This window comes from Podarcis liolepis, assembly GCF_965112155.1.
Source record: "Podarcis liolepis genome assembly, chromosome: 15".
In the NCBI taxonomy this organism is placed as follows: domain Eukaryota; kingdom Metazoa; phylum Chordata; class Lepidosauria; order Squamata; family Lacertidae; genus Podarcis; species Podarcis liolepis.
The window spans coordinates 44,052,212-44,079,131 of NC_139566.1; the positions used below are offsets into that span (position 1 = coordinate 44,052,212).

Consider the following 26,920-nt stretch of genomic DNA (forward strand, 5'->3'; position numbering starts at 1 on the left):
GAAATGGGGATCCTCAGTATGCAACGCAGGTGCTCTACCACTGAATTACGCCAGGTGAGTTATTATATCACGTCTACAGGCCTTCAACCATCCACAAACACCGTCTCCTGCATTCAGCCTCGTCAACTTGTTATTTAGCTCTCAGTGGGCAAGACCTTCATTTTATACTCAAGTTTAGAAGCATGAGAAGAGCTGATAAGACTGAAAACAAAAGGGCAACTCCCTTAAGTATGAACAGATTTACTGCCCAACAACCAAAACTGCCCAAAACCACTGATGACAACTCTCCACTAAAAGCAGATTTGTGTTGATGGTGACAAGCATTGGAGCCACGCCAGTAGTGTAGCGTGGGGGGTGCAGGGGGGCCGGCCGCACCGGCCGCAACATCTGGGGGTTAGGGTTAGGGGATGCAAATCCACGGGTTAGGGGGCGCAAATTACTTGCCTTGCCCCGGGTGCTGACAACCCACGCTACGCCACTGAGCCACGCAAAATATTAAGTCTCCAGAAGATGAAAGACCACAGAGATGCATGCTAGTTCGCTCACCTGCACCAAGGCTTCCTTCTTTTCACTTCCTAAGCCAACCTTCACCAACCTGGGGCCCTCCACGTTTCAGACCAGATGTGGGGAACCTTTAGCCCTCCAGTTGTTGCTGAACTATCATCCCTAGCCATTGGCCACACATACTGGGGCTGATGGGAGTTGTATTTCAACATCATCTGGTAATACAAATGTTCCCCACATCTGTTTTAGACCACTGGTCTTCATCCAGTAGGTTGGAACCCACCTACCAGGTCACAGCCTGGTCTAAAGAGGGTCACAACTGCAGCAGTACCACCATACAAATATATGGCTAAAAATCTGAAGAAGAAACTGTTCCCCAAATACATGTCTGGGTTATACATGGGCCCCAGGTCTGAAAAAGCTGAAGACTATTATTTTAGAGTAGAATTCCCATCCTTTGTGACCCCTGGCCATGCTGGTTGGGTCCAAAACATTTGGAGGATACCAAGAGCTCAGTCAGTAGAGCACAAGACTCTTAATCCCAGGGTTGTGGGTTCAAGCCCCGGCTTGAGTGAATGATTCCTGAATTGCAGGGGGTTGGACTAGATGACCGTGGACCATTTCAGCTCTTCTATGTTTCTATGATCTCACATTTTTGCTTCTGATCCTGCCCACCATTGATAGGTACCCCTTCCCTCCCCAACATCCTGACAAAGCATTGTGAGTTGGAAACTGACTTGTATTGATTAAGACCTTTGGTCCATCTTGCTCAGCACTGCCTACTCTGACTGGCAGCAGCTCTCCAGGGTTACAGTGAGGGGGCTCTCTCCCAGCCCTGCCACTGACATTCTGCATGCACAGTGGCTGCTCCAGCACTGAGCTGTGGCTCTTCCCCCTCTTGGAAGAATCGGTCATTTCAGAAAAAAGCTGCAAAAAACCTAGCTCACTCTCCTGACAGCATCTCCCTTTTCACTCTTTCCCATTAATTGTTCTCCGCAACAGCTGCTCACAGCTCAGGGCAGTTTTATGAAAATCTGTCTCCCCTCCACCCCCTCCCCATCTCTGCACATATTGTGTAATTATACCAGTAATACTAAAACTCCAAGGTACACTTACTGTTAACCAGGAATAAACATCAAATTGCGGGGAAAGGGAATAATTTCTGCCAAAACATCGTTGTGAGGAATGAAGCCACTGCTTTCCCACCCCACCCCCACCCCCAGGAAAATGCAATCCTTGGCATTTCCAGCTGTGAGACTTTGGGGCAGCAAGGAAAGAGGAGGCTTCTGCCCAAGAGTATGAAGAGCTGGGTGGCTAAGCTGTGGCTCTCAGTTTGCTGCCAGGCTCCGTCTCTCATCAGTCTCAGAGGACAGCCACCTGTCAGTAAGCACAGCCAAACGACAAGAGTGATGCGAGTTGTGGTCCAACAACATCTACTGCTATTACATAACTCTGCTGCTCTAAATCTTACACTGGTGGCTCAGACACTACCAGGCCAGGTTCTTCTGTTAATTGACAATGCCCGTAACAACTTGGGTCCAGGATACCTTTAGGGCTGCCTGATGACTGAGATCTTTGGGGCAGCCACTGTTAGTGGTCCCCATGGCTTGGATGCACAGAACAGATCCACCAGGAGCTGTGCGTTGACTATTGTGGGCCCAATTTTGTGGAACTTGAGGTCAGGCAGGCACCCTACTTGCCGAACTTTCAGGACTCACTGAATCTTTTTTACTATTATAGTTCTAACAGGCATCTTAAATTAATTCTGATTTTATAGTTTTAACTCATTTTTAGTTTCATTGTACTGAGTTTCTCTACACCGCTTAAAGGCAATTGTCATTAAGCAGCATATAAATTGTCAAAACAAAGCACTGGGAAAGGCAGAAGTTAAACCACTGCCAGCCAGAATACCAACTGCTGATGGTTGGCCTTGTGGTCAAGTCGTAATAATGTAAGAACAGCTGTACTGCATCCGACCCAAGTGGCATCTAATCAAATTGTGACCAGCTAGAGCAGGGGTGGGCGACATTAAAGCAGAATGAAATGGTGGAGTTCCACAAGAGCTGTGTTCACAGGTTAGGGCCAAACCAGTTGTAATGCTAAATAAAGCTTTGGACTTAACTCTTTCCTCCCCTGTTGCGGCCCTGACTAAAACTGCCCCCCCCCCCTGCAGCTGGTATTTGCATTAAGAATAAAGTTCCCATTAGCCTCAGCCTTTAAACAATGGCCTCACTCACACCAGTGGGGAGCTCCTGTGCCATTCCTGCTTTCCCAGGATCTCTTGTCCCATTTTGCAAATGCTACACTGGGAGTTTCCTAAGCTTGTGCTTCATAGAATAATAGAATTGGAGTTGGAAGGTAGAATCATAGAAACACAGAATCTTAAAGTTGGAAGGGACTAGAGGGTCATCTAGTCCAACCCCCTGCAGTGAAGGAATCTCAGCTAAAGCACCCATGACAGATGGCCAGCCAACCTCTGCTTAAAACCCTCCAAAAAAGGAGAGTCCACCACCTTCCGAGTGTGTCCATTCCACTGTTGGCTCTTACCACCAGCAAGCTCTTCCTGTCCTACACAAAAGATCCTTGAGTCCCAGAATAAGGCTTTTAACTGCCCCCCCCACCCGCCTCCGCAAGTATGTACCCAGGGACAGCCCAAGGACAAGATCAGGCCCATTATTTTTAGCATCCATACAGAGCTGGAGGGATTCACACGCTTCAGGTTCTGCATCCTCTCCTCGAATCTCTGCAGTTGGCATCTTTCTCTGAAACCAGAGGAAGGGGAAGCTGGATGCCAAGTCTCACATACTCTCAGGTGGAGATGGCACACAAGTCGCTGGTGCCAAACCACACTTGATGTCTGAGCTTTACACAGTGTATGGGGGAGAGCTGCTGCTGCTGCTGCTGCAAAACACAACTGCATAAAGGAGGCGAGAGAAGAAGAGGGGAGCAGAGAGGAAGATGAAACTGGATGCAAAGGATGAGACTGGGTGCTCCAAGGAAGAAACAACTGCCATTAACACACACACACACACCAAATCAAAGCAGGAGCAGGAGCAGGAGCATCATCCATCAGGCTCAGCAGCCCATCCAGAAGGCCTTTTGCAGAAGGTCCCAGGTTCAATCCTCAGCATCTCCAGGTAGGGCTGGAACCCTATCCCAAACTGCCACTCTCCAGATGTTGTTGGATTCCAACATCCATCAACCACAGCCAGCATGTGCAATGGTCAGGGATCATAGGAGATGGAATTAAAAACATCTGGAGCGCACCAAGTCAGAGGCAGCTGGTGTACATAATGCTGAGCTAGATCCTAATGGGCCAACGGTCATATGCGGGATAAGGCTGCTTCTTGTGTTCACTCAAACCCCTTGCATTGTAATATGCTTCTTTCTTCATTAGATTTTTATTCCAGTGTCTTACAACAAATTCAAAACACCACACAAAATGAGTATGCCATTTTTGCAAAAGAAATATTCAAAAACAACAGCAAAAGCAACTTGAAAACAAAAGACACACAACAATATCTCCTTCACCTGGGAGTGAAATTTCCATTTCAGCCAGTTTCCTAAATGGAAGAATAGAGGTGGCCGCGCATTAATCCTTGCGCATGGCATTCCAAATGCACTACTTCTCCTAGTCAGCACCAGTCACACCTCAAACGGTTGTGGCGCTCTCAGTGCAACCTCCTCTGGCATTAATGCAGCTTTCCCCAACTTTCTAATGTCACTAGACTCCAACACCCATCATCCATGACTGCTAGACATTCTGGCTGGAGTTGTTGCAATCTGGAGTCCAACAACATCCAAAGGGTGTTAAACCAACCAAAGGGGAGGCAGGGGAGGCCACCCCCCAAAAGAGAAAGGCAAAAGTCATTCAGAAATTTTAGGAAAGTGATTTCATATGGGGACTTCCCCAGACAGCTTATTTATTGCGCATTTATCCTGAGTTGCATGCACAAAGTTTACACAGAGGTTAGACTATGTCCTGACTTTACTGAGTGTTTGTTCTGAGTTGTTTGTGAGGAGGTTATATAGCAATGAACATTCATTCCATTTGCTTCCACAGTGGTTATATGCCTTCCCACTAATAAATAATTCAGCCCACACTTTACAGTACACTTCACCAACACCTTTCTAACCACAAAAAGTTTACTTTTAAAAAAAGCAACCATGAGATTGGTTTCACCACGGCAACAGAGCAATTAATCCACTTTAATTGCACAAGCCTACTTTTCCTGTATCCTTCCACAAAATAGTGACAGACTGGACACAGCCTGTTTGAGAAGCAATCCGTTCAGTAGCAGGCTCCATTGGCTCTCATGGCCAGCTTTAAAACAAAATTAATCTGGATAAGTATAACTAAGAGGGCAGCAGTCTCCTTAAAGAATTAGTCAGGCAGGCAGGTTTGAAATATATTAATCGACCAAACCTATACTTTAATAATAATAATTCAACACAGAACATGATGCGCTCTTTATTTTTCCAAAGCTGTGCACAGGTGACAGAAGATATGCCTATTTTAATAGGGCACCTGCCACCCACAATCAAAGCAGTTTACAAAAAGAATAGAACAATAATACCAGTGAAAACTCTTAAAAACAGCTATATAAAATATTAACAAAATAATTAAAATCAAGGGTAAATCAAAAGCAGATTAAAACACATGCCAACATTATACATATCTAGGTAGGTTTGTCTAAACAAAAAATGTTTTTAGCAATGAAGGCCCCTGCCTGATGTCAATAAGCAGGGAGTTCCGAAGTGTGGGCGCTGCCACACTAAAAGACTGGAATTTTTCAAGTGTGCAACGAGTATCGTATGGCACCTGCGGCAGTGCCAGTTCTGCAGACTGAAGCGGATGAGAGGGGTAAGGTGATCTCACAGGTAATATGACCCCAAGTTGTTGAGGGCTTTATATGGTAAGAGTAACACCTTGAACTTAGCCCAGTAGCAAAACAGTAAGCAGTGCAGGTCTCTGAGCACAGGTGTTCTGTGCTGATAGGGTCTCCCTCCTGTCAGCACTTGTGCTGCAGCATTTTCTGCACTCACTGCAGCTTCTGGATCAAGCGCAAGGGAAGCCCTACGCTGCAGGAATCCAGTCTTCAAGTAACCAGTGCATGAATTACTGAGCCAAGCTTCCCTGATCCAGGAATGGTCACAGCTGATCTTGAGTTTCTAGTAAAAAAGAATAAAACAGATATCTCCCACTTTATATCCTGAGAGGTTCTCAAAGCAGCTTGCAAAAGGTTCTCATAATAAAAATCACATTCACGTCCAGTATTTGGAACTGGTATCAGCAAAAGAAGCACTGGGGCATTTTTTTGCCCTCACCCTTAGTCTTCCCTGTTCAGGGGCACCCAAAACATGTTGGCACCTGAGGCGAGCCACAAAATGGCACATGCACACCTCCTTCCAAAGGAAGAAGGGATGAGGGGAGATATACATCTGAACGAAGGGCTAATACAGATTTGCACTGGGAGGTGGGAGGAGGCCAGCAGCACCTCCCAGAGGCAGCTGTGGGGGTGGCATTGTGGGGGGTGCTAGAGGGGCAGCAGGCGCACCAGGGGCAGCGGACAAGCATTCCTTGGGGGCCAGATCTGCTGCTGTTGTGGATTCTGCCACCTAAGGCAGTCACCCCCCCTTGCCTCATGAGGGGGGGTCTCTGATGCTGCTCTTCAGCCTCCACCTGCGAAGCCACAGAGGCCACTGGTGTCCTTGGAGGAAGGGAGGGCAGCTGAGTCGCCCAACCCAGGATGCAGACAAGTTTGAGACTCCAACTTCGCCAGTCGCCATGGTTTAATGGCGAGGGGTGATGGCAGTTCAACAACACCCAGAGGGCACCGGGTTAGGGAAAGCTGTTCTAGAGAGCTTGGGGGGGGGGGAGAAGCAAGGGAAAAGCTATTCTGAGCCTAGTGCATTTCCTTTAATCTCATTTATGAGAAGAAATTGGGTGGGGGGGACACCCCAGTGCCCTTTCAGCCCTCTTATCAGAGAAAGGAAATGAGATTTCTAAAGCTCACATTTAGAGAGAAGGCAGGGGGAAGGGAGGAAAGTGAATTTCCACTTGAGACACACTTCAGCCAACAGCTTTTGTAATGGAAATGTCGCTCTCTGGGAATGCTCAGATTTCAGATGGGGCTTTTGGGGGAGGGGGGAGCTGAAACTCCTTGCTCAGCCCTTTGAATGCTAGCTCCCAGGTGACCATCTGGGAGGAGCAGAGGGGGAGAAAGAGATTTGCCAGACCATTACTCAGCACCATTGGGGGGTGCTAATGCTGGGGAACAGGCCTGGATTGACAGCTTCGTGAATGGAGGTCGCTTTTATTCAATCAGTTCCGCAAACGAGATTGGCCTCCCAAGGGTGCCCCCATCCTTCCACAGCTGGGCCCGTCAAGGACCCAATTACATTATGAACTCTGCTTCAAGGGAACCAGTGCAGGGGGGGGGGATTACATCCCCTCCACAGCCAGCGCTCGGGGGGGGGGGGGGACTGAAAGGAGGTAGAGCAAATAAGAAAACAGCCCTGCACTCTTTCCATAAATAAGGGCTTGGATTAGGACTGCCAAGCTATATAGCACTGACCCAAATTATTGCAAGTGTTTATATGGCTTAGGCTCATTGGTAGTGCCCATGCCTGGTATGCAAAGCCCCGCCCCCCCTTCAATCTCTGGCATCTCCAGGCATCTTCAGCAGCAGGTGCTGCCGCCAGTTCAAGAGGACATAAGAAAGAGCCCCCATGGGCCCCTTAGCTTCATCAGGCCCTGGCATGGCTTGGCAGCTCCACATGGAGGAGGAAGGAGATGAAGCAGAGTTGGGGGGGGTGAAGGCTGGCATCCAGTAATGGAAGATGGTAGTTCTCCTCTTTTGAGTATCAAAAGAGAGGGACCTGCCACTCTCTCCACCATCCCACCTGGAAAGGGGGCTGGAATCCACTCAGACGGAACATTCCCTTAAAGCAAGAAAGTCTCCCAAGGGAGCTCGCTGTGCCTTGGCTTTAAAAAGTGGGGGGGGGGCACCACAACTGCCCCCTTCATTGCTCCTGCTCAGCTCCAAATCTCTTGCCTTACTTGTATTCTTTGGAATCACAACTTCTGGACCCTGAGCTGGCCTGAATTAAGATCCCTTTCGCACTCACAAGCCTACTGCACAAGGGGGAAATGGAAATTCATTGCTCTACGCACTTTTGCCTCTGACCCCCACCCAGCACAGGCATGTGGGCCCCAGAAGGGAACGTGGCCCTCAAGATCAGAAAACCTTCCTCTCCAATGCTTGTGTAAAAACTGTACAAAGCTAAAGCTTCCAGGTTGGCAACTTAAGAGAGAGTATAATTTTGTATCTCCTTGCCTTCTGGCATTTCAGCCGCCTCATTATCATGCCTTAAGGATGCACTGAATGAGATGCTGAAGCCAGCATCCTGTTGGTGTAGTTCAGCAAAGCTTCTCATCAGAAGGAGAAGAGGGGAAGAGAAAGGGAGAGACAACATTTCTTCCAATTACAGAGGTGGAATCCACGAAGTTAAGGGATTCACTTTCACCCAGAGCAGACAGGGTGAGGTGTCACCTTGTAATATTGATGGAACAGAACGGAAAGGTCTAATTATGTAAATGATGAGCTGGGCTTGCTAAGAAGGAGCAGCCAGCCTTAACGAGGAAGGGGGGTCTCTTGCCACAGTTACAGCTTGAAAGGTAATTTAAACAGTGGCTATAAGCGTCAATCAAAAAGGCAAGGAGCAGAAAGAGGCAGAAGATCACTTCTAAAAGCTGCATCCGAGTAGCGGGCAGACACACAGCACAGCACCAGGTGAATAAATTCCCCGGATTCTGCTCGTCTTTGGCATCTCTCTATAAAATACACAGTTGACAGCCGATGGGAAACAGAACAAGAAAGCCCAGCCTCTCAGACTCATAAGATCAGAAGCCTTCAACCTTTCCAAACTCAAAATATATATGCCTTTTTCCTTTGTGGCCCCCGCTATAATGTCCCTAACCTCTTCTCACAAACAACAGCACACTTGAAAATTGAAGATCAGTATGTTGTATGAATCACTTTCAATTGTAAAATCAATGCATGGCATAACTTGTAAATCAATCTCAGAATTATAGGGGGAAAGGTAGGGCATTAAAAAGAGCCCTGCTGGATCAGCTTGAAAGCCTGTCTTGCCCAGCATTCTGGACTAACAGATGCTTCAAGAAGCCAACCAGGAGGTCGCTGTTGCTCCCTAGCTATTGACAGATATACTGCCTTTGGGAATGTGGGTTCCATTTAGCCATCGTGACTAATATCCACTGCTAATCATACAAATTAGATGGTAAAGCCACCTAACCTAGGTCAGTGTGAACTATTGCATCTTGTGGCAATGAGTTCCATAAGTTAACAGGTGTTGTGTGGCCTGCGGAAACATCCCAAGGGCCAGGGGGAGGCATGGGCCTGAGCTTCCCTAACACTGTGTGACAAAACAGAAACAGAGGACCACCAGTGGGAAAAATAAAGCAAACATTTCTCCACTGAAAATAAAATGCTTGGGATCTGCTCCCTGAAGGGATAGTATAGATAAGCATAGGCCACTTTTTAATCTCCTCACTCACACTACAATATCACACTGTTCAGCCTGCACTACTTCATTTTAGCCACCTTGGTTGTGTTTTGTTTTGTTGTTGAAGCAAGATGTGGAATCTGTGAAGTTACAGAGACAAGGTAGCGTCTCTGAAGCATGTGTCGCTTTGCCTCAGTGCTGGGCTAACTGCATCCCGGTCCGAAAGGCAGGAACCATGCAGTCAGCAGCATCGCCAAAGGCCAGCCCCTCCTGCCTCACGGCCTTCTCCTCAGGAAGCAACCATGATCTCTTTGCAGAGGAGAATGGGGAACAGCTCTCCACTGCCCCAGTGCACAAAGCCACTGTTGTCAAGGGAATGTCCACTTGGTATTTTCACTGCTTTCTCCCCAAATGTAAGCATTCAGAATGAAAATAACAATATTGTGTCTGAGAGGAGGCGAAATAAATCACAGACTTAAGTTGGCTCCCTTTAATCCTATGATATCACACTGTTTCTTTCACCCACAAGCCTGTGGCTATCTTTTTATTTGTTCGTTTGCTGTTAATGTGGATGTACTTCATTAGTACATCCACATTAGTACAACAACTGTTGCATTCAAAAAAGAGTAAGGGAAAAAAATCTTTTCATATACTTCCCATCCACGCCTTCCATGGTTTCCTCCCTATTCCCAACCTATCCACGTCTTCCTGTTCTTCTAAATTTTCCTCTCTCCTTCTCTTTATCTCATGATATAACTTGCACTGCTGAATTATAATCACCCTGCTAGGTTGATTGTCTTACTATAATAATTTTTCATATATAACACACAATCCTCTTTAAGTTCTTTTTCATCTCTGTTTCTATTAGTCCTACCCACTAGTTCCGCATATTCCAGCAGTTTATGATGCCACTCTTCTTTTGCTGGAATCACGTCTGTTCTCCACTTTTGTGCAAGTAAAATCTGTGCAGCCGTGGCTGCATATATCAATAGACTAACTTGTTTTGGAGGGACTTCTGTCGTTATTATACCCAGAAGATAAGCTTCTGGGTTTTTAGGAAAGGAGCTTTTAAATATTTTTCCCCCAGTTTGCTATGGATTAATTCCCAGTAATCTTTAATAACCCTACAAGACCACCACACATGGTAGAATGTTCCTACACTCTCTCTATGTTTCCAACATTTATCACTCTCTGCTTTGAACATCTTTGCCAATTTGTTGGGAGTTAAATACCACCTATGAATCATCTTAAGATAGTTTTCTTTTAAAGTGTAACAGGCAGTAAACTTCAAGTTGTTTTTCCAAAATTGTTTCCATAAGCTTAGGTCAATATTATGTCTATTATGTCCCGCATCCCTAGCCCAGCTGATCATGGATGACTTAAGAAACTCTTCCTTCGTTTCCCACTCTAATAATAAATTATAACCATTAAAAAGTTTTTACCTTCAATCCTAATATCTCCTTTTCAAATTGTGATTGTTTGTCTGCAAAACCATATTTTTGCCTGCCTTAAACAGAGCATTAAGTTGATAATAGTTTAGCCAGTCTGTTACATACTCTTTAATTTCTTCTTCTTTTTTTCATTTTTTGTTCCCTGCCCCCCCCCCCCTTTAAGATCTCTGTATGTACCCCACTCAACAACAGTGGCTATCTCACAGGTTTCTTTCTCTCCGTCTCTCACAGTGGTGACTTTTTCCTTGAGAGTTTCTTTTTAAAAAATGATGGAAAATGTGTTGCTGCCTCTGCAAACTCCTCCATTTCTTCCCAACCTGGTAGTGATGGGACATATTTGGGAGAAGGAAAAGCTAAGGAATGAACCCAGAGTGGAGTCCGTAAGACAGTTGGATGACGCCTTGTATGCCTCCTTCTGGCAACTCCTGCAGCCAAGCTGGTGTCAAACAAACGTCTTGCTCTGCTTTCCTCTGGACCATGTCAGTGAGGCCAAGGCGGGGATCTTGACGTCTAGGCAGCCCAGGACCTCCATACACACCAGGTCCCAGAAAGGTTTCTTGGTGCTGCTGGAGCAGCAAGAACAACATGGCTTGACTTCCCCCACAGAGGCATACTCCATTGTCTCACAAGACAGACAGATGCCAACAGGTGGTGATGGTTAAGGAGCTGGCAGCTGTGGCGTTAGCACACACATTTACTGTCTCTGTTCAAAGAGCTACAACCCCCCTCACCACCACCAACACCAGAGCTAGATCACTCAGTTAGATATGAGGCCCTTGCCAAGTGGGAGGCCTGCTAAAGTCTAACGCAGGATTCGGCCATGACCCAGACCCACTGAGTGTGAGTGTGGACAGTGTGGGAGGACAGAGCCTATGCCTGCTTAATCCCTGCAACATACAAGAGCCCCAGATTCCCATAGGAGAAGGAGAAGGAAGGTGCGGGGGGGGGGGAGGAATAGCCATTTCTCAGCTGCCTGATTTTGCAAAAATCCCTCATTAGCACAGCTCCACACACCGGCCAGGCAAAGCAGACATACTGCTCAGTAAGACCCTATCCACACTATAGTTTAAAGCAGTAGCATGCCATTTTAAATGGTCATGGCTTTTACCCACCCAAAGACTCCTGGGAAATGTAGTAGTTTGCTAAGAGTGCTGAGAGCTGTCAGCCCGCTATTCCCCTTACAGGGCTACAATTCCCAGAGTTCCTTGGGAAGCGGGACTGGCCATTAAACCATTTGTAGCTCTGTGAAGAGAATAGGGGGTCTCCTAGTGACTATCATCACCCTTAACAAACCACACTTGTCAGGATCCTTGGGAGAAGCCATGACTAATTAAAGTGGCATAATAAGGCTTCAAATGTATAGTGCAGATGGGGCTTAAGGTGTTCCCTTACACCTCTGGAATGACTATGAAGAATTCTGTGGGCTAAATTCTGCCAGTAAACAAGTTTTCTATGTCCTTCCCAGCTGCCCTCCCAAACAAGATTTTTTGTGTTGTCATTTTCGCCACCCACAATGGTCTGACTCTGTATAAGGCAGCTTCCTATGCTCCTATGTTCCCCACAGTCACGTCCGCTCCCCAGACTATGCTTATTTCCTCAGCCCACGATCTCTCACTCACTCTGCTCCACCATCCACTCAAATGATTTTGCCTGGCTGGAATCTGTTCTTGAACTGGGATATTGCCCAGGGAGTGAGAATGCCCAAGCTTTGCACCAAGCCAGAAGACAAAGCAGCTTAATCTACAGAGAAGGAGTCACCAACTAGGCCTCCTCTAGTTCTCACGAAATACCCTTGCTGAAATTAGGCTGTTGGCTGCTGCAGCCAACAGAACATAATGCGATGGGTGTGGGGGGTGTTTGTGATGTGTGTATTGTACAAGCTTCTCCAGTTTGCAAATTTGCCCATAGGCCCAGAAAGGTTGAAGATGATGCATAAATTATTCCCAGCAAAATCTGTGGTCTAAATCTAAATTAGACTGCTTTAAGTTAAGAAAGCCTTAGAGAAAAACCAGGAGTGGAGCTGGGATAGAAGACTAAGTTCTCATTTCTGGCACTGATCAGAGGCACCTTCTTTCTTAACTACGCCTGCATGCACACCCACACACCCCACTACTTTGCATCTGCCTCCAGCTGGTGTACCTCCAGGTCGCAGTGAAAGACCAAGTAGATCATACAAGGCCAAAAGTCCACCCCACAGGGGCACATAAATATATTACAACTCACTCGGAGAACGATTATAGCCCACTCAGACCGCCATAGACAAACAAAACTGGCAATTGAGGTTTGTGCCAAGCATTTGCAGTTCAGAGCATGCTTTTCCAAAGCCAGAACTGCAGCGAAATTCAAGGCCTCCGCAACTGAGCATCCAACACTCAGTCTGAAAGGGACACACAACAGCCTCTAGTCCAATGTGCAGGGGCAGGACTATCACTGCCTGCAGCCAAATCGTTTATTCAAATCCCTGCCCCTTAAGAAACCCTCCCCACTTCTTTTATAGCCCTGGGAACTCCTTGCCTTCTGTGCTTCTACACACTCCTTCCCAGCTTCTTCCCCATCATCCTTTCCCTCAGTCACCTCCACCTATTTTTTCTCTCAACTCAACCGACTTGTATCCCACTTATTCTGAAAAGAGCTCAGGGCAGTGTGCATAAGGCTAGCCCATGTTGTTGTTATTGTTGCTATTATTATTTAAATCTGAAGATCCTGAGGCACTTCACTACAGAAAAATACAAAATTAGAATACAAAATACTAATAAAAGCAAAACAGAAACAAAATCTTCACAAAAACTCTGTAAGGTGGATTCACATTGAGAGGCAATAGCTGATCAGTGAGTGAATGTCTCAGCTGACAGAAGGAAAGGAACCTCTATCCACTGCACCACACCACTGCTTTCCATTCCCCAGATTCCTGCTTCCCAACCCACTACTCTGCTCTCTCGTCTTTCTGCCACCCTTTGTCCTTCAGTTCACTTACACCAGCAGCCCTCCTGTTCATCCAGCTTCCAAAAACCTTGGCTTGCCCTGCAGACAATATTGCAGACAAATCCATTACGGTTGCAAATCCTTCCATTTGGCAAAGCAGAATTTTGTGGGGTCTGCAAGGTGTCCGGTGCATTCTGGGGTCAGGCCCTTATGCTGCAAAGCGTTCAGCCAGCGGGCCCATGTAAAGTGAAGACAACGCCAACATTTTAGTTCCTCTGAACCAGCCTCTAAGACCAGCAAAGGTGAGAGTTCTAAAAATCCATTTGCTGGCTGCATATTGCAAACAGCTAGAATATTGCAGACCACACAGACAGTTTTCAAGTTGCCCATTGTATTTCTCCCAGCCGCCACCTCCTCCTCCTCCTCCTTTTCCTCATCGCAAAACCAACATGTACTGTACTGCGTGTGCCTGGCTCCTTGGCTTACCTTGGAGAGATCCTCCGTCCCTCCCTGCTGACTGAGCAGAGGTGAATGTCTCAGCAAAGGCTCTTGCAGCAGCTCCAGCCGGGGCCGTTTCGTCTCAATGAACTCAATTTCCGACTGTTTGCTCAGGTCAGAGAGGTAGGAATGTGACTCAGCTCGGGCGTGCAACTCCTGCGACCTGATGGGGAGGCAAAAAGAAAGGATCCGTTACAGGGCCACAAGGCAGCCTTAGTCCTGGGATGCAGAGTAACACCTGCAGTCCAGAGAAAGCAAAAGAAAGGGGCACAGGAATTATGACTGCTGTGACAGGTAGTGCTGGGTCCTGGCCTAGGAGCCTTGGTGAAGGACAGTTTCCTGCAGCTTCTCCACGAGCCAGAAAAGGGAACTGTGAACAGTTCAGGCTGAGACGTCCTCACACCCTCCCAGAATCCTCCCAGTCCTAAGGATCACACGAGTGCACACAGCCGATCCTATGGCACTGCCTGCTATTAATAGATTCATTGATTGAATTTGTATACTGCCTCACTATAAAGACTCCTAGATCTGCTGCTCTTCCTCAGTAAGCAAACCCTGCGAAGAAGAAACACGCTCACACACCACACTATAATCTCTCTTGCACCACCCAACAAGGCTGAATATCTGCCATTTTGCCTCTGGGCTTTCTGTTGTTGCTTCAGGTGCTTGACAGTCTTTCTTCCTTTCTTTTTTGAGAACATTTTATTAAATTTTCCAATAGTAACAACAAAAGCATCATCAACAGATTTTAAAACCATAATTTTATTTTACTTTCCTCACCGCCCCTTCTTGGTTTCATTGTCTGATTCTCATTCACGCACGTCGTTAAAAGCTTGACAGTCTTTCAACCTGAGTGCCTGACACACTATTTGTCACTATGCTGAATCTTTCCCATTTGCTAAGCACTCTCTTGTATTCATAGCATGCATCCTCAAAACAGCTCCTTGAGGTAGGCCTGACATATATCTCTAGGGCAGAAGGCAACTTGAATCCATTCCTCCCAAGTCTGCACAGCATACCATTTCCCTCAGCTTGAAGTCTCAGCCTCCCTTGGCCATTGCAGAGCTTTCCCAGGGAAAGAAGCCCCACCTGGATTCCCTTTTGTAATCACAATCTGAATCAGGTGCCACCCCCTGCCAGGCCCTGCTCTTGCACAGTTGTGGGCCATGGGAAAAAGTCACTGTGGTCGGGAAGCTTTCACTGGTGCCAGAAAATATCAGCTGATCCTCTCTCACCCAGTGGGTGCAAGGGAGTCTCATAACCAATGTCCTAGTCTCCCTGGGGCTTCCCTCCTTTAGTCAGTGGGGATGCACAAGCTGAACCCCCCCCCAAACCACCCTCAAGCATCCAGTTGCCCTCAAGAGTCGTTGTAGGGTGGAAACTGGGAACCTGTGGCCCTCCTGGTACCCCTGGGTGATTGTAAACCACTTGAGGATGCCTTGTGGCTTGTGAGAAACAATTGAGAAATAATCATACTAGCCATACTTAGCTGTTGCCCTTGTTATGTTGCTGGGGCTGCTGGGAGTCCAACAGCATCAGGACGCATGGTGCTGATAACACCAAGGTTGCAGGTTCGATCCCAATATGGGACAGCTGCATATTCATTCCCACATTGAGGGTACTGGACTAAAACTAGATGACCCTTGGGGTCCCTTCCAACTCTACAATTCTATGATTCCATGACTGAAAGGTGACGACAGGAGATGAAGAGGAGGAAACCCCTTTGCAAACCTATTTGGCTGCATCTTAAATCTGGTAAACCTATTGTGGCATCCCATCTGGCATTAGCATTGCAAGTGCTACCTGCTCGTCTCCCCAACCCCAACCCACCACCATCTTCCCAACCCCTCAATCAAGAGGATTAATTGCTTTCAATAAGAATCGCAATTAAGCTTTCCCCTCTCAACACACTCCGCACGTCTGCTTCGGAGGGCTGCAAGCAAACGTAGGCTTATTAACGTGCACAGAATGTATCGTTTTTGACAAAAGGACCATACTTCTCGTTACCATGGGACAAATGCTTCAAAACCTTAATTGCCAGGAAGGGGAAAAGAAAAAGGATAAAGAAAACAGAATTAAAAGCGGGTGAGGAACCCTTAACAACGACCAGCTCCAAGAAAGAATGACTCACAAACCTACCCAAACCTCCTTTGAAAACAAACTGCCTTGCCTTTACTACTATGGGGGGAGGCAAAAATGCACAGGGCAAATTTACATGTACAGCCATTTGTTACAGCTTCCATTTCTTTCCTCAAGACGGAAGTCTAATGATTAATCTTCCCCGCTCCCCTCAGAAAAGCACTACACATAATGAACTCTCTATCCATATATTGAATTTTTCTGAAGTGACTATGCAGATACAACTGTACCCACCTACCCACCCTGGGTATTCAGGTAGAGTGAAAGATGGTGGAATGAGTGGGGCAAAGAAGGCATGAACTGGAATAACGGCAACGTTCTGCTTGAGGGCAGATTTTTGGGGCCCCACTCAGGTGAATGATCAGGATGTGCCCCCTCCAAACAAATCAGGACTGGCTTACGCCACTTCCTTCAAAAGGTGGTAAAGGTAAAGGGACCCTGACCACTAGGTCCAGTCGTGGCCGACTCTGGGGTAGCGGCGCTCATCTCACTTTACTGGCCGAGGGAACCAGCGTACAGCTTCCGGGTCATGTGGCCAGCAGGACTAAGCTGCTTCTGGCAAACCAGAGCAGCGCACAGAAATGCCGTTTACCTTCCCACCGGAGAAGTACCTATTTATCTACTTGCACTTTGACTTGCTTTCGAACTGCTAGGTTGGCAGGAGGAGGGACCGAGCAACAGGAGCTCACCCCATCGCGGGGATTCGAACCGCCGACCTTCTGATTGGCAAGACCTAGGCTCTGTGGTTTAACCCACAGTGCCACCCGCATCCCTCAAAAGGTGGAAATGCCACCTAAATAAGACCTCCCCATAAGACATGTGTGGGGACCCTCAGGCTCCCTGTAGCTGGTCCTTGGGACTCTCCCCAGATGCACACCCTCCCTGTTTGCCTTTGGGCTCCTGAGCTGTGATAGTGCCTCTTGCTTAGAATTGCAGAGTTGGGAGGGACCACACAGGCCATCTATTTCAACCCCCTGTAATGCAGGAATATTTTGCCCAAGGTGGGACTCGAACCCGCAACCCTGAGATTAAAAGTATTATGCTCTACCAACTGAGCTGTCTCAAGCTCATCTCAGCGGAGGACAGAGAGGGGTGCATGAGCATATAAGGAAACTAGCCAAGTGTACAAATATAAAATTTACATATGTGGCCCCTGCCTCCACCTGCTGCTGGAAGGTTGTCCAGAAGGGCATGCAGCTGTCTGGCTGAAAAAACATTCCTGCAGGACCATGCAGTCTGCAGTCCAAGACTGTTGTGCCGCAACACTGAACAAGGCTAGGCTAGGGCTGAGGGTGGTTAAGCCTGAATCTAGGCCAGGTGGGTTTCCCAAACCAGGGTGCGGGAGAGGGGGAGTGTGGGATCCACCAACTGAGGTCAGTTCCCAGAGTTAGAAGATGGAGCCTGAATTTCAGGGGGCTGGACTAGATGACCCTCAAGGTCCCTTCCAACTCTAAAATTCTATGGTTCTATGAAATGCTGAAAGCAGAGAATACTGTTCTGTTGGCAACAAAAACATTCAGTGCCTGGGGAAGTAATGGTGGTGGTGAGAATGTGCTAAGCTGGTTGCACAGTGTTGAGTGAGGAGGGAGAGTGATCTATTCACCTAAGACAGTGGTTCTCAAACTTTGTTCTCTGGGCCACACGAAATATTTCACTGAAAAGAAATACATTGGAAAACACAACCAGGGTTGTCCTCAGTATCACTTGATCCTCTTGCTCACATTTTGAAAATATATCTATCCATATTCTACAAATAATTTTTTTAAAAAATATATTATACTACACTGAGATGTTCATGTGTTTCCTTGATTGTCCTTGAATCTTCCCACCACACTGGCCATCCTCTTCTGCCACACCAGTGTGTGCACTACCACTGACTGAAGATATATCCCCCCACTAAAAAAGGCAACGGGTGAGTCTTGTCCTTGCTTTTCTGGCAATTGGCCTGTTTTGAAATCTGCTGGCCGGGTAAGAGAGAAAGTATTTATATCAGATCTGGCCAATCAAGAGATTTTGTTCTGAGAGGAACAGGGAACATGGTCTTCTCAGTGGTGGCCACGTAACTGCAAAGATTTATTTTGAGTGAGCCCAGGCAAGCCCCATCCTCCAAATATTTAAACAAGCCTCAAAGACCTATCATTTAGCCTTTGTGGGCAAATTTAGGAGTTGGGGTGTAGGTGCTATCCTGATTATTAATGTTATGCTAGGTTACTGTTACTGTATTGTTAGTACCAAATGTGAATATTGCTTGAATGAACTCAATGTTTTGCTATTATGTTGTATTGTGCACTGGTGGATATAAAGTTCATAAGCTGCATTGGGAGGTATGGTTTTGTTTCTTTGTGTTTTTAGCATGAAAAGCAGTCTTTATAAAACAAATGTTGCTTGCCTATTAAAAGGGTTCCATACCCCTTTGGGCCTGCAGTGGGTTGTGAGGCCTATGGAAAAATAGTCCTGGGTAGCTGCATGACTCCAGCCTGCAACCTGAACTTTCCGTGTTCAAGCTCCAAAGTCTCTGAGCCCACTTGCTTCCAATCTCCTTCGGTGGCCTTCAGCAAGCCTCCCGCTTTCTGCCAGAGGCCATATGGGGGTAATAATACTGCAAACATACAGATAATGATACTTGCAGAAGGGCTGCCAGCTGAGATAAATATATGTGAAGTGTTTCCTGCTGGTTTTCTACAGGGCAGTGAAAGAAAAGCATAAAAAGCCAGGGATGGCCCTCCAGATGCTGTTAAGACTCCGACCCCCATATAAACCCCAGCCTGCGAGGTCAGTAGTCAGGGATCACAGGAGTTGGAATCCATCAACATTCAGAGGGCCACCAGATTTACATATTGTTTCTACAGCACAGTGAACTACAAGAAAACGCCACCTGAAGCAAAATGAGCAGGCAGAGGCAGGCTGGAGGACTGCAGGTGTGGCTCAAAGTGTACAACGGGTGTTTTTGAATGCCAACCCATCATTAGTCCTGCTGGCCAGCATGTCCCAATGCGCCAGGGATGGTAGAAGCTGCAGTCCAGCAAGTCTGGAGGGCCTCAGGTTCTCCATCTAAAATGGAAAACATGCCAAAACCCACATTCCCATTTTGAGCTGGAGGACCAGCATCAACCTGTTTTGACTCCGCAAGGCACACGGTGCTTTCTCCAGCCCACCTTCCGATGGTGATGTTCCCTGGGCACTCCCTTTCTTAAAAGGGGGCACTACCCTTCTGTAGCGTAAGGCTTACCCCTGAACACTGAAGACCATTCTGCTGTGATCTACTCCAACTTTTAAGGGAAAATACATGCAATTCTAGTCCTTTTCCTACATTAATATATTCACTTATATGCTTTCTTACCCACCCTCCACTGTGAGGTCCCAGAAGAGGCCACTGCAATGCAATCATGCTTCCAATTGAAAAACCGTTTGTATACAATTGTAAAAATACAATGCAAAACCATTTCAAACAAAAGCAGCAAGGTACAAATTAAGCAAAAACAGAAATACCTTAACTGTCAAAGGCTGGGGTAAAGATCTGCATCTTCAAAAACTATGCACCAAAGGTGCTTGATGCACCTCTCTGGGGAAGGAGCTCCACAACTTGGGGGTTGCCACAGAGAAAGCCCTGTCCCAGACAGCCATTCCTGACACTTCTGAAGGTGGCAGTATTACCAAGAAAAAACCCTCCACTGATCTTAGCACTCAAGAGGGTCTCTGTGGGGATGGAAGCAGCTTTTCAGACATTTGGGGCCTAGACACCAACGTGAGCACCTTGCATTGGGCCTGCAAATCTTGATGTTTCGAGGGCACACTTCAAATATTCCTGGGCAACACTACACCATTTCTGAACCGGTTCAGGGACAGCCTAGGATGTTAGAAATATGCCTTGGGGTGGTGATCAGACAAAGAAAAGAAGCAAGATTGCCAGCACATTCCTCTGCAAGTATTTGTGGTACAACGTGTACGAAAAGGAGACCTTAAAATAACTTTTCAAAGCTCATTTGTCCCAGCTGGCGGGGCCCACGGCACACACGCTGCAGGGGAAACCTTCCAGAAAATGGCCCACAAACAATAGAAGAGGTGTGGCAAGGCATAGCTTAGTGGTAAAGCGCTGTCTAGGTGTTGCAATGTTAAATGCCTCACAACTCCAGATAAAAGTGCCTCAGAGACAACTTGCACGGCTCCACAAGCAAAATATGGCACAGATCTTCAAGGACTGTACCAATTTAACTGCAGGCGAGAGACTGTGTGCTTGAATACTACTACCAGATTTGGAAGGCATTGGTGCTGGATGCAGGCAGTCTGGCCCCTGGCTAACAGCTTCAGGGACACACAGAAGGCGTGGAGGCAGGATCACTGTTCAGCCTGAGGGTCTGAACAATAAAATCCCTTCAGAGCAGGATTGGAGCAAAAGTGGAAGCAGCCAACACTCACCCACTCCCCTAAAAAAACAACCAGTGATGTGCTTGCAGGATGTGATCCTTAGAAACTAGAGTCATAGAAAGCTGCCTTACTATGGCAAAAAGGCTAGTATTGAGGCACAGTAAAGATAAATCTATGGCCCCCTTTAGTCAATGGATTGAACATATGACAGCACTCGCAATGTATGAACAACTTGCTTACAGATGTAGCCTTTCTACGGAAAAATATAACAATATTTGGAAAGCTTTTATAAAAAATATAATAGGTTATAAATAACCATATATGTATTTGGATGATAACATTATATACCTGTCAGATGCTGCTGGTGGTTGCTTGCAAGTAACCAGGCAGGACTCCAAACCTGTCTTTTACAGGTTTTTATTGTGAAAACTATTTACAGTGCAGATCTCCAAAGTGCATGTCCGTCTTAGTCACTTACAGAATCCGGGAGTGGCCCCTTCCGGCTTCTCCCCCAACATAAGAACTTTGACACCCCAAGCCTCCGCCTCCCTTCCTTGTGTTTTACCCCTCTGCGCAAGCTGGGCGACGGAAGAGGCGTGCGTCCCTCCTGGCCAGCCTGGCTAGGTGAGGCACTGGCTCAAGCCCTTTCCCCTCTTCTCCACTGGAGGGGTGGCTTTCCCCACTGATGGAAGAGGAACTGCTCCTCAGGAGTTTTGGAAGCTCTCTGTATCCCAACGCCCCCCTGCCTCCCTCCCCTGTTCCGATGGCAGTTCCCTGACAATACCTGTAAACTGAACAAGCATATATGGAATTCAAGTTGTTTGCATGTATAGTATATAATATACCTTTAATTTCATTTTCTTCTGTATTTACTTTTTATTTCTACTAAATTTTGTTTAATTAAAATATTATCAATTAAAAAATTAAAGAAAAAAATAGAAGGCTGACTTATATCAGATTGTTATTCCATCTAGTTCTGTATTGTCAACACTGGCTGACAATAATTCTCTAAGGTTTCCAGAAGGGAATCTTTTCTAAATCCACCTGGAGATGTTGAAGGCTGACCTGGGGTCTGTATCTCCTCTACCACTGAGCAACTGCCCTTCCTCCTAGAAGGAGCCTGATCTGAAGGCCAAAGAAGATGCAAGCAGATGTGGAACCTGACAAACAGGGAGGGAGGAGGCAGGCAGGCAGCAAGACAGACAACACAGATTCTGGAATATAAAAATAACTCAGAACAAGCCCCAAAGCTGGCCGTTACATGGGCATGACTTGGCTCTGAGCTCAGGAAGAAGCAGCCGAATACCCGCTAGGCATGCACATGTGACGTCATGTTGGGCCTGTGGGGACAACGTTCTTCCACTGCTCTGCAGCGTGAAGTGGCCCACCAGCAGACAGACTGGGAGAGCCTCTCCGATCTGAGTCTCCTTCGACCACGGGGCAGGGAACCCAAGGGCAGAGTTTTCTTCTAAGCAACCTGCCGATGGTGGGCAAGGCCAGAGGCAGAAGTCGGCTGAGCAAATCATGCGACTTTTAACTTGGGACATTGGGCTAGTTTCGGCTCCTGCCCATCTCTATCATCCATCCAGGCAATGAAGGGGCAAAGCAGGGCCAGTGAGGGTTCTGGCTCAGCAGTCCTAAGGAGGGGCCAGAGGGCTGAAGAAAATGGCTTGGAGAGGCTGGAGGGTTCCCCATACCTGCCTATTGCCAAACAGAACTTGGATAATTGATTTCACCCCCTTTTTTGCCTTCACAAAGCCTTTGGAACATGCACCGGGTGGTATTTAGAGGGCATTGTGAGCTTCAGAACCTCAAGGGATCATAACTGCGAAACACATTGTTATGTAGATCGCTGTGAAAGCTTCACTTAGTGCAGAGCATGACAAAGTTGTCGGGAGTGATTTTGTAGTGTTCAGGAGAAATGTTGGGAGAGGTCTTGGAGCACAAATAGTGGCCTTTGCTGTCAAAAAACAGACAGCGCAGCCCAAGGTGAGGGGAAGGAGTGAGGGAAGTTCCACACCAGGAACAAGGAGGAAAGAAAGACTGACATCCAGATCTGCTGCCTTGAGGATCTTGCTGCCTCAGGCGGTTGCCTCACCTTGCCTCATGGGTGGGCCGGCTCTGCTGAAGCCTGGGCTGGGGAACCTTTCTCAGCCCAGAAGCCACATTCTCTTCTGGAAAAACTTCCAGGGGCAACATGCCAGTGGAGGAGGAGCAACAAGAAACCTTTGTGCAGGAGGCTGGCTGCTACACACAAACACTCTCTCTAGCCTCCATTCCAGCCAAGCCAAGTACTCATGGAGGATGCGAAGGAAGCCCAGCAAGAGGAGTAACCTGGACAGAGGGAGTGTGGCTTTGGGGGGGGGGGACCTTGAAGGCCAGATAAAGATTCTTGAAGGCTAACTTTTGCCCCCCAGGCCTGAGGTTGCTCACCCCTGCCACGGCCCCAGCCGCTGTTCATGTGGCACATGGGGTTCATTTCTGGAGCTGCTGAGCAGCCCACCAGCTATCAATCAAAAAGCTCCTCTCCCTCCCTCCCTCAGTTGCTCTCTTGCCTTTCCAGAAGCAGAAGCATTTCAGCCAAAAGGAGAAGCTGAAGGAATGAGAAGGAAATGCGCTGTTGTGCTGGTGATGAGGAGAAGACCAAGGACTGTGAGTAAGCTGCTTTGAAAAACAGGAGTGTCTTACGAGAACTGACAGGCAGGCGAGGAAGCGGGGTGTGGATGAAAATAAAAGAAAACCGGGGCTCCAGCAGATTTCCGGTTAACAGCCATTTCTGGAGGGAGGTTATTGTGGTGGCACCTTCCACAGTACTCTGGTCAAGCACTCAACTAAGATGCCACACAAAGGGAAGGAAAAACTAACACTCAGGGCGTCAGACAGCAGATGCGCAGTGAGTCGGTAATAATCCCCCCCCATCCACTCCTCTCCAAATGTTCTCCCACCTCAACCTACTGCTCCCATCAAACTTTGTAGGACTGCAACGCCGATCAGCGCCAGCCAGCATGGGCAACAGTCACAGCTGATGGGAGTTGTATTCACCAAAAAACATCTGGGGGCAGCAGGCTGGGCAAGCTTGTTCTACTTCAGGGGTGGGGAACCTTTTTCAGCTGGTGGGCCACATTCCTTTCTCAGCAGCCTTCTGAGGGCCACATGACAGTGATGCCCGGGCCAAAGACAAGCAGAGGAGCAGATATATTTTACCTTTCTACAGCAGGCTTGTTCCTACTGGCACCCCTCTCTATCCTCCACCCAGGCACGCAAGTGGCGTTAGCCAGGTGAAACACACACAAGGAGGATTCAAATGCATGGCTGAGGGTCTGACAGAGGGTCCAGGGGGGCCATATTCAGACCCTAGGCCTGAGGTCTCCCACCCCTCTTCTACCTAATGCCAAGGGGTAGAGGATCGGCTGCAAACCAGCCTGACACAGAGAGCCCTGGTCCATGCCAGGCTTGGCCTCCTGCCCTCAACCGTTTTTCCTCCTCCCCTCAGAGACACAGCAGCAGTCTGTGCTTGCTGTTTGCTTGAATCCTCTCCTCCAAATTCACAGGCCTCCCTTGTGCCTGCCGCTCCTCCCCACCCCCTGCCAGCCCACAAGAGCCAGCTGCCTCAGCTGGAAGCTAAGCAATCGGAACCTGGGAACCCAGCCAAAGCTCTTACAGATGCCTCTAGCTTGAATCTGCGCGCGCGGGGGGGGGGGGGGGCTCAGCTGCATGGACGGCTGCGCCTCCCCACTCCTCTGGCGAAGGAAGGGCGAGGGGGAAATGAGGGAACCGCTTCTGGTGCCAGAGAAAGCCCAAGGAATTTTCCTGCTTGGCAGGGGGTTGGACTCGATGGCCCTTGTGGTCTCTTCCAACTCTATGATTCTATGATTCTATGAATTTGCTGTGGCTAGCCCTCACCAGCACTGCAGCCTCCAGCCACCAATAAATCCAAGAAACACAAAGAGGGGGAGCGTGGGGGTGTGGGAAAGGGCCTCAAGAGGTCACCTAAGTCCACAACTGCTGCACCAAAGAAGGATTAATTAGGCCTGAGCCGCTCTTGACATATGTTTATGCAGGTCTATATTTAAAAACTTCCACTGATGGAGAAAGGAAGGAACTCCACGGCTTCTCTTTGGCAACCACTTCCAAGAAATATTGTGGATATTTTTCTGGCTATCATAGACCACAAAGCTGGGAAAGGCCACAATCAAATGATCTCACCAGGTAGATCCCATTCTTGAAAGCATCCCTTGCCAACACTCATACAATTCACCAGAAACCTCCAAAAGGAGGACACGCTGGTTTCTGAGCTGGTTCCCATGTTCTGTGTACCCTTCAAGGTACTGGATGAACAGATCAGTTTATTTTTCTGTCCATTTTGGGTTTGTTCATTTTTGGGTCCATTTCGTGCCACTTCTGCATTAACCCTTGGGTGGTGGTGGTTGTTTAAACACAAAAATTTGTATTTCAAGATTTTTGCAACCTTTCCCTACAGACCCACTTATATTGGTGCACAAAGCACTCTGTACATAGCACTACACACGCAACCGCTCCTTGCATTCCCCTTACCTTTCATTCCCTGGCTGGAACTCCGAGAGTAAGGAGGGCCTCCTCCGCTGCGGCTGCAAGATAGACCCAGGGGGAAGGTGAGAAGGGTAGTCCCTGGAATGGTGCTGATACTCCAAGAGTCCCACATCCTGAGCAAAAAGGGAGGGGGGGGAGAAAAGAGACAGGATTTGCAGAGGCTTTCACATAGGTTCCAGCTGCCTATTACACACTCTCAATCTTCCCCACAATAGGACTGTGTGCCCTCCACACTAAAAGCACACCCTCAAAAGATTCGGTAGCAAGGGAATATGCATTTTGTGACCTGCATACACTATGCAAGCTTACATCTAACAATTTCTATAATTCTATTTTGCATCATTGTTTTGCCAGTCGTGTGGGGTGAGCAAGAAGCTTTGAAGCAAACCAAAGCCCCTCTGGAAACCACAAAAAAAATCTATTTTTGACAGGTATCACACATGAACTTTTCCAACTTACCTCTGCAGCCTCTAAAAACCAGAAACATGTTTGCTTTCACCCTTCTTTAACCAATAAAAGGAAGATTGGTGGGGGGGAGATAACCTTATGATGTAAGAAAGAAACTGCTCCTGTTCCCTTAACGGGTACCCAAGAGCCCATATAGAGTCCTTTTGTAGGTTCTCTATAGGTAGGAGAAAATAACAGAAACCAACTAGAGAATATTGAGAAGCAAAGCAGATAGCAAGTCTGATGTTTATTAACTGTTGCAACAGGCTGCTCCCCTCACACGCAGAAAAGGAGGAGGACCCAGAACAAAGGTGTGCCCGCCCTTATAAAGACATTTTAAATTGCCCGCCCTGGAGTCCAAGACCACCCCCAGAAACATCATACCTACATCACAAAAGAGGCAGTCTGCAACAGAAATCTGAATGCGTTGTTTATCTTATGTGTGGCAAGTTACCTGATTGCATTATCTGGGTTTTGGCCACTCTTTTGTTATTATAACTACTTAATTCCTGAATCTAGGTCACACCCTGTTCATATCTTGAATGTGCCCTTAAGACAGGATTTGTGAGGAAAGAGACAATGGAGAGGTTTCCCACTTTGACCTTGCAGAGAAATATTTGAGGTCAATTTGTTCAAGACCTTTTCTATGGGGTTTCAGACATGTGGTTTATATATAGTTATGAATATATATATGTATATGAGAGAGACCTTAAAATTCTTATAACAATAACAACAATGAAAGCTGACATTCCCAGAAAGTTTAGTTCTGAATCAGAGACCAACAGACCATGCAGAGCCCTGACCATAGCGATCCATTTCTTCAGATGTTAGGAATGTATTAAACAGCCTCACACAAATCTGGCTGTCCAGCTCAGCACTGTCCACAATGACTGGAAGCGGCACCCCCCCATTTCACAAAAGGGTCTCTCTCATCCCTACCTGGTGGGGTGGGGTGTTGAACCTGGCACCATCTGCAAGCAAAGCAGACGCCCTACCACTGAGCTCTGGCCTTGGCTTCCTGCAGAGGATTACCACTGAGGAGAACCTCGTCAGAAAGCCTGGAGGGCTGCTGCCAGTCAGTGCAGACAATATTGAGCTAGATGGACCATTGTAAAAGAAGAAGCAAAGTCTCAAAGTGGTATTAAAAATAAGTCTTAATAGTCCGAGATACAGTGTCTTGATAGCAGAACCTGTGCCTTGTGCCCCTAAGAAAGGTTGTCAACAATCAAAATGGCCAGACATTTTATTGTTCTGTTATTTGATCAAGACCTACACTTCAGTACCACCTTCCTTTTGCTTTTCGGTACCATTCTGCACACATGCACACACTTCCCCACCCCGCCGCCAGGCTATCACTATTCTGCCTTTCCTTCAAGAAACTCAAGATGGCTCTCCCTTCCCCATTTCACCTGTTGTAAACAAAATCTGCCCTTTTCCCTTACGGGGTACCCAAGAGCCCATATAGAGTCCTTAAGTGGGTTCCCTATCGGTAGGAG

General features: G+C 47.4%; 1 protein-coding gene across 50 annotated transcripts in view; it reads right to left on the reverse strand.

Moving 5' to 3' along the window:
- The window catches only part of NCOR2 (nuclear receptor corepressor 2), a 372,848-nt gene that overhangs the window by 242,571 nt on the left and 103,357 nt on the right, over window positions 1–26,920 (reverse strand). For all 50 annotated transcript variants that reach the window (XM_083476607.1, XM_083476588.1, XM_083476601.1 and 47 more), the window contains exons 3-4: window positions 24,963–25,090; window positions 13,893–14,067 (exon numbers count right to left, since the gene is read on the reverse strand). In XM_083476607.1, the coding sequence (XP_083332733.1) occupies window positions 13,893–14,067; window positions 24,963–25,090 (303 nt within the window). The remainder of the gene's footprint in view (window positions 1–13,892; window positions 14,068–24,962; window positions 25,091–26,920) is intronic.